We start from the raw sequence: 6,936 nt of genomic DNA on the forward strand, positions 1-6,936 counted from the left end.
TCTTAACATCTCTTGCTCGTCTAGTCCGTATAACGCTGAGTCCTTATTCATTTGAAAGAGATGAAACTGTGAAAAATCCAGGCGGGAAGGGCCATGAGCTGGCCTGTGCGTGGGACCACGGGGTGGCCAGGAGGGTGCTCCCCAGCAGCAGCTTGGAGAGAAGTCGTGTTTCCACCCAAAAATGAGACAGAGCAGAGAAAACCCGCAACACTGACAGACAAAGGGAAGGAAAAACAAAAGGCAAAGCTGCCACTGAAGATGTCAGGCAAATTGGGCTTGTGGCAATGTGGTGTGTGAGGGGTGTGGGGCAGTGACCTCTGCTTTCGCGGGTCAGCAGCCAAAATACCTGCCGAGCAGGGCAGCAGGGGCATGGAGACAAAAGTACGTGAGCACAGGTTTCTGCCCCAGCTAGAGATAAACTGGTTCTTCCCCAGAAGCCCGGCTCCCATCAACACCTCAGAGAAACGCGGGCTGCTCCTGTGATTTCCCGCATATGGGACTTTTGGTGGGGAAGGAAGCTCCTTGTCGTGGGGCTGGAGAGCCAGGCAGGGCTTTGGGGAGATGCACAGGGACCCTGGCAATGGGTGGGCAGGGAACAGGGCAGCCCCCTCGCACCCCCAGCACCCTTGTGACATCTTGTGGCAAGAGGTTTGTGGGAGGGGGCTGCGCTTGGTTCTGCAACGCAGCAGCCAAACAACAGCCTTATGAAATATTTAATTTTATTGCTGGTGCTTTTGGGGTGATATGAATAAACACTGTAAGATAATGTATGGCATGGTCGGGTTTGCAGTGGCATTATGACATTTAAGCTGTCAAAGCGAAACAGAATGTGCATCTGCTCCTCTGGGGTCTTATCCATCTTGTCCAAGCCACAGTGAACAATCAACCTGGAGAGCTCACCCTGGTGTTGAAAATGCACCAGGAGATAAAGCACAATTTGCTCTGGGCCTTGCTGGCTGAAATCCCGCTCTGTGCCGGGATCTGAAAGTGCTGTGGCAGAGAAGGGACATCAGGTGATGCCATCATCCACCTCTCTGGCACTAGGGGATCAATGCCCTCAGGTGCCAGGTGCTGGTGGAAGAACCTGCGGTTGGGCTCACAAAGTCGGGGGTGACCAAGGAGGGACCCCATAGCCTTCGCAGCTTTGGCCAGGCTGCTGGGGCACCATGTCCCTCACACGAGGCTGAGCCACCCGGAGGAGTGTGGTTTGTGTTATGCAAAGAAACAAGTGTACGATGAGCCATCAGGGTCTCTGGGAGGGTCCAGCTCTGGCATGGGTGGTCCTTCCCACATCTGATGGGACTTCCCGTTGAAGACCATGAGAATGAGGGACAGGTGCTCTTCCCCACACACCTGCTGGTGGCCAAAGCCCACTGGGATGTGGTGAAGGGTAAATTGGAGGACTTCCCTAGGCTCTTGGTTTGCTCCCAGAAATCCTGCCTGGGTATTAAAGGCCAGCAGCCCAAAGCCTCTTGGTCTAGGACAGCTCTGGGCTAGGGCAGGGTCCTGCAGACCAGGATCTCTGCTCGCGTGTTGTGGAAGCTCCTACTGCTGCCCACAGGGATGAACGACACTCAAGCCAGCGCTGCAAACCACAGCGAGCCCAGCACAGCACCTGGGGGAGAGAGGTGAGCACTGTCCTGCTGATACAGGCACATATCGCTCATTAACGCTAATGATAGCCTTTCATTAATGGGAAGCCCACACCCTTTGACCAGAGGCAGAAGAACATACGGGACTGGGAATAGTGGAAGGTAAAGTGTTTGAGGGTTTGGACGGGTTTTTTTCTGACAATCTGAAGTGTGTTTCTGCCTCTTCCAAGGTGCTGCTGTTTCCCCGCGGTGCAGAATGAGGTGTTCTTGGCAGGCTGGGGACACTCTCCCAGCCCACGCTCCAGCAGAGCTCTGCTCTTTTCCAGGGCCAGGAGGCTCATTTGCCTCTTTGACTCGCATCGCTTTCTTCTGGTAGGACCTACCCTTGTTCCAACTTGCATTAACTTTTCAGGGCTCAGTTGGAAAGATCAGAAAGATACTTTTCCTGAGCAACAGCAGACGCCCCCTCTCCAGTTGTGTGAGGTGTTTGCTTTCATAAAGCAACGGACTAAAACTATGGTATAAAGCAGGAATGCACCCAGAATCAGGCCTCTTTCTGAGACAACTCCTTGCTTGATTTTTGTCTCAATCAGACGATTTCACAGCCTGCCAGCCTGAGTTTTGGGTGCAGCTGGGATCAGTGCCGTGGTCTGCCCGCAGAGCTGGTCCCTGGCGAGGCTGCAGCTCCCAAATTGCTCCTCGACTGACACCTGGTGGAAAATCCTCCCGGGCCCAGCCGAGCCATCCTCCACCAGCCCAGCTCTGAAATGCCCACACCACCTCACTGCTCTTTCTGGGGTTTTTACATGTTCAGGCTCCCGGGCTGTCAGCCCAGGCTGCACAGTGATTGAGTCCCCCCTCGTACATGTATGTACATTCTTACATCTGGTCTTTCTGTTCCACAAAGCAAACTACTCCTCAGTCTGCAGGGAGTCGGCAATGTGTAATTCACCCATTTCTGCTTTTACAGTCCATAGCCAAAGGCTCTAGAGCCAAGGCCTTTGTGGGTCACACCCCTTGCCTTGCAGGAGCGGAAAACTCCCCACGTACACCCCAGCCGCGCAGTGAGCGAGCCTGAGCAAACACAAATCCCCATGGCTGCACCTTGTGCAGGTGTTTTACAGGGCAAAACAGGTGACAGTGAGCGGTGCTGTTGACGGTTTTCTAGGCATAAATTTGAGATGATGGTACTGGTTGCCCATAAGAGCAGGGAGGTCATCCCACACCACGGCAAAAGGGCCTTGGTGTATCTTTACCCTGAGGGGGACAGGTCTGTGCCAGGCTAGAGTTATTCTCACTGCTCTCTGTAAATTTTAAAGTTCTTCCTGTTCCCACCTTTTGCACCTCTCTAGGTGTAATGACAGGTTTCTGTTACCAATATCTGGAGGACTCTGACAGAAAATAAGGGGACATCCTTAAGGGCTCATTATGACAAAATCCGAAGCATGTTAAAGGGAGAGGCAGGCAAGCTCCTAGGGCCCTGGGCAGAAATAAACCCAACACTGCAGAGTTTGAAAAAATCAGTCAACAGAAAACACCTTTAATAATAAACTAGGCTGTTTACAAAAATAAATGTTACAGGTCAAGCCAGGTGCATGTTGAAATGTTCTGAGGCAGCAATGGTTCTGTGCAGCAGGTTGCAGACAGCACAAATCCCGCTGAGCTCTGCTGTATCACTCCAGTTTTATAAAGATTTGCCAGTTAAATGTTTTTTGTTTTGTCCCTATCTGGCACCAAAGGGTGTTGAACAGATCTCGCGCTGGTATCCGGCTTCCTTTCCCACAGCAGGCTGCTGCTGGCTCCTCACTGCTCGGACAGACACTGCTCCAAAGCTGCCATCCCGTAAAGGTTGGCCCATTCTCCACCGTGGTGTGACGCGATGACATCCCTGCACGCCTTGCTGGCTCTGGCCAGCTCTACCAACATGCCCTGGAACACGGCGATGAGTTCAAAATCCACTGAGGCTGGATCGACGCGGGTCAGCAGGTCTGCGAGGGCTTCCAGCCACCGAGCCTCCAGCACGGCCTGCGGCAGCCAGGGCAGCAGCGGCACACAGCCCGCCAGCGCCTGCGTCCCCAGCAGCCAGAGCTCGCGGAGCTCGGCCCAGGCACCGCCGTAGGCGGGAGACACGGCCATGGCCAAGGCGTCGCTGCCAGGCTCCGCTTGGGTGGTGTGGGCCTGTGACAGGAAGCGAATGGTGGCTCCGAAAAACTCCTTGACGGGTTGGGTCCCCTGGAGAACTGCAAGAAAAAGGGAATGATGACTCTATACAAAGCTTGCTTGGCCAAAGGATGGACTCTCCGGTGGGTCTGTCTGCAGCAGGGCTTTCGGGGAGAGCGGAATACCATCCTCTTGAGCTGGAAATCTCTTAATCCCAACCCATCATCCTGCTGAATTTTCTGTATATTCCTTGCTCCTCCAGATTTTTGGGTTTGTACTTTTCCAATGACAGAAACTAGACCTTGTTCCCCTTGTATTTGCTTTCTCCAGCCCAGCCACCCAGACCCGGTCTCTGCCCACGCAGAGCAACACGCAGCTTTGCCAGCGGGAACTCTTCTTACCTGCTGGACTGGCGAGGATCCTGGCCAGCATCAGACCCAGCGTGGCGAAGTTGGCTGCTAGAACCAGGTGATCTTTCTGGGGCAGCAGCAGGGGAAGAGACCTCATCAACATGTCCATCAAGGAGGAAAAGGTTTTGTCTCGCCTAGAGAGAAAACAAACCCTGAGATGCATTTCCTGAGCAGAGCTAGAAGCACCTGAAAACATCGAGGTTAAATACAGGACAAAAAAAGTAACGTAGCTGGTGTTGAAAAAGGGACGTCCCCCTGAAGCTCACTTCACAACACTCCCTCTTTCTTCCCACTGAGAAGCTTAAAGCCAGCTCCTGTGGCTCTGTTACCTGATGAGATCTGGTGCAGTCACAACCAGGTTAAGGAAAATCCCACACAGGGTCTGTAGACTCATTTCGGCGCTTGTCAGCGGAGCTGGGGACCCGGGCTCGGAGGTCAGCAGCTCCCACTGATGGATGAAGTACTCGCACAGCAGTGCTGGTGCCCCTGCTGTGATGAGGATGTCCCGGGGCCTGTCCTCTACTGTTAAATGGCAAAAGCCAGGTAGCAAAAACCTGGAAGGTGAAAGAAATTTGGAACATGAGGTAGAATGGGTCTAATTTCTGCATTTACATCCAGCTAGGGGGAAAAAGTCACAGAATAGGCACTGCAGGGAGAAGGGAAAATAGAAACAGATTTGAGCAAGTTTGTTCTAAAACGCATCAACTCTGTGCTTAAAATATGCACCTCAGAGCATCCCGTGGTAATTCAGAGCCCTCGCTGCTGACCAGCTCTGGCTGGGGAAGACTCACAGCTGTGCTGCCCTCTTGGAAAAGCTTCTTGGCATAATGAACAAGGAAAGGCAAGAGCTCACAGATTTCCTGCTTGAGGGAGGATGTCTCTTCTGCCATCCAGGCTCCAAGGATTCGAACAGAAGCAAATATGAAAGGATCTTCTAGCTCCTCCTGTTTAACCTGCATGAAGAAGAAAGCAGATGGAAAATAACATATTAAGGTTGCGGTTCCATTGAGCCATCGCAGGTATGAAAACCACAGTGGGCCAATGTGCGCATCTTTCTCTACAGAGCCATGGCTGTGAGCTGCTGAGCACCCATGAAGTGTCCCAGCAAACAGCTATCAAAGCCTCCCAGAGAAACCCACAAAAACATGCTCTTTGCTCGAAAGTCTGCATCACCTGTCTTAAGTAGAATATTACAGCTCCAAATGCCTCTTCCATGATCCTCATGAGCTGTATTTTCTGCACCTCTTCCAGCAGTGGTTTCTCTTCTCTCAGGCACTCCTGGATCCCCATCTCAATAAGGACATAGCAGGCTGTTACCACTTCTTTTTTCCCCTCCGCCTCCACGGGATCTGGCTCCTCCAGGGTCAGGCGGACCTCCACACAAGCCAAGTTCACCAGCAAGGCCAGGAACTTGCTTCCAGCACTCCCTGCTGGGATCCACTCTGACCCACAGGCCTGCACGAGGCAGGCAGCGAACTTCAGAGCAGGGTCCCGCTGCGACTGGCTGAGTTTACTGCCCAAGATGTCAGCCAGCCCTTTGTAAAGCCTGTGCAGGCACTCGCGGCCCTGTGGGTCCTGCGTGAGCGGCGGCGACAGGGGGACGAAGCGAGGCAGAACCTCACACAGCTCAAATTTGGTCATGTCTTCAGCCTTGAGGAAATCGTCGGAGAGCTTGCTCAGCACGGCCAGGAGGTGTGGAGTGTCTCTCTGCCAGCACTTCGCCTCTGCTACGGCTAACAGCCCCAAGAGCAGGGTCAAAGCACGGTCGGAGCCATAACTGCTCTTCACATAGGCCTGGCACAGGGCACACACCGTCCCTTTGGTCACCAGCTCTCTGGGGCCCCTGGCAGTGGCCATGACAGCACTGAGGCACTGGTACACATCATCGATCATGGACGTGCCATCTGGATCACAGGGGGACACCAGGATGTCGTTGAAGGTCGGGATTTTGTTCAGGATCTGGGAGTGCCCAGCTAGCTCTGGGTCGGTGCAGAAACACGCCAATAGCGTCAGGCCCAGCGCGCGGAAGGTGTGTGGGGGGCAGCCGGCCGGGGGCTGCCCGGAGACCAGCAGGCGATTCGGAAACGTGAACCCAATTGCATTAAAGATCTGGCGACGGGTCTTGGCGTCAACTTCTCCAGCTCTGACCGCTTTGGTCACCTGCAAGGCAAACCAGGGGTGAGTGCACAGCACTGCTAAATCTACAGGATTGAACAGGCAGGTTAGAAGCCTTAAACAACTTTCATTAGTACTGAGCAGGACTCACTGAGCTGGGCACTTGGTCTAAGTGCTAATCCAGGGCTTTACCACGCTGTTTCAGGAGTGTGGCCGTGCTGACCAGCCCTCAGCAGGCCCGAGCCAAGGCCGGGCTCCCTCCACTTTGCTGACGGACACACAGGGCACTGAAGCACCTTGTCCCCAAGTCCCCAGCGCCAGAGCTTTCCCGTTTCCAGTGGCCGGTTTCTCCACCCCCGCTCCCCCCGCTCCTCCCCCGCCTGTTTCCGAGGCGATGGCGCCGCCACGCAGCACTTCCTTACCAGCAGCAGGGCTGCGAACTGCTCGCTGTCGTTTCTCGCGTCTCTGAGGACACCGAGACACCTCTTCAGCGTCGCGGTTCGGTCTCCGCAGTCCGCGGCCATGGCCAGGTGGGCCCGTGGCACCCGCTGTCTCTCAGTCCCTGCCCTCCCCGCTGTTCCGCCCGGCCGCCCGCGGCCACGTGCCGGCTCTCAGCCAATCCGCGTGCCGCTTCCTCACCGCTAACCAATCGCCTGCCG

The 6,936-nt window shown here is 54.6% G+C and overlaps 1 protein-coding gene across 1 annotated transcript; it reads right to left on the reverse strand.

The window, feature by feature from the left end:
• Positions 1-3,153: 3,153 nt before the first annotated feature.
• NCDN (neurochondrin) lies at positions 3,154-6,838 on the reverse strand. Its single transcript, XM_065650640.1, has 6 exons — positions 6,700-6,838; positions 5,336-6,322; positions 4,889-5,115; positions 4,492-4,716; positions 4,154-4,296; positions 3,154-3,832 (listed from the first exon to the last, which is right to left on the reverse strand). Exons 1-6 carry the CDS (start codon positions 6,799-6,801, stop codon positions 3,396-3,398), a joined length of 2,121 nt encoding a protein of 706 aa, XP_065506712.1. The 5' UTR covers positions 6,802-6,838; the 3' UTR covers positions 3,154-3,395.
• Positions 6,839-6,936: the final 98 nt, after the last annotated feature.

The sequence above is a fragment of the Caloenas nicobarica genome, chromosome 23, assembly GCF_036013445.1.
Source record: "Caloenas nicobarica isolate bCalNic1 chromosome 23, bCalNic1.hap1, whole genome shotgun sequence".
Lineage (NCBI taxonomy): Eukaryota > Metazoa > Chordata > Aves > Columbiformes > Columbidae > Caloenas > Caloenas nicobarica.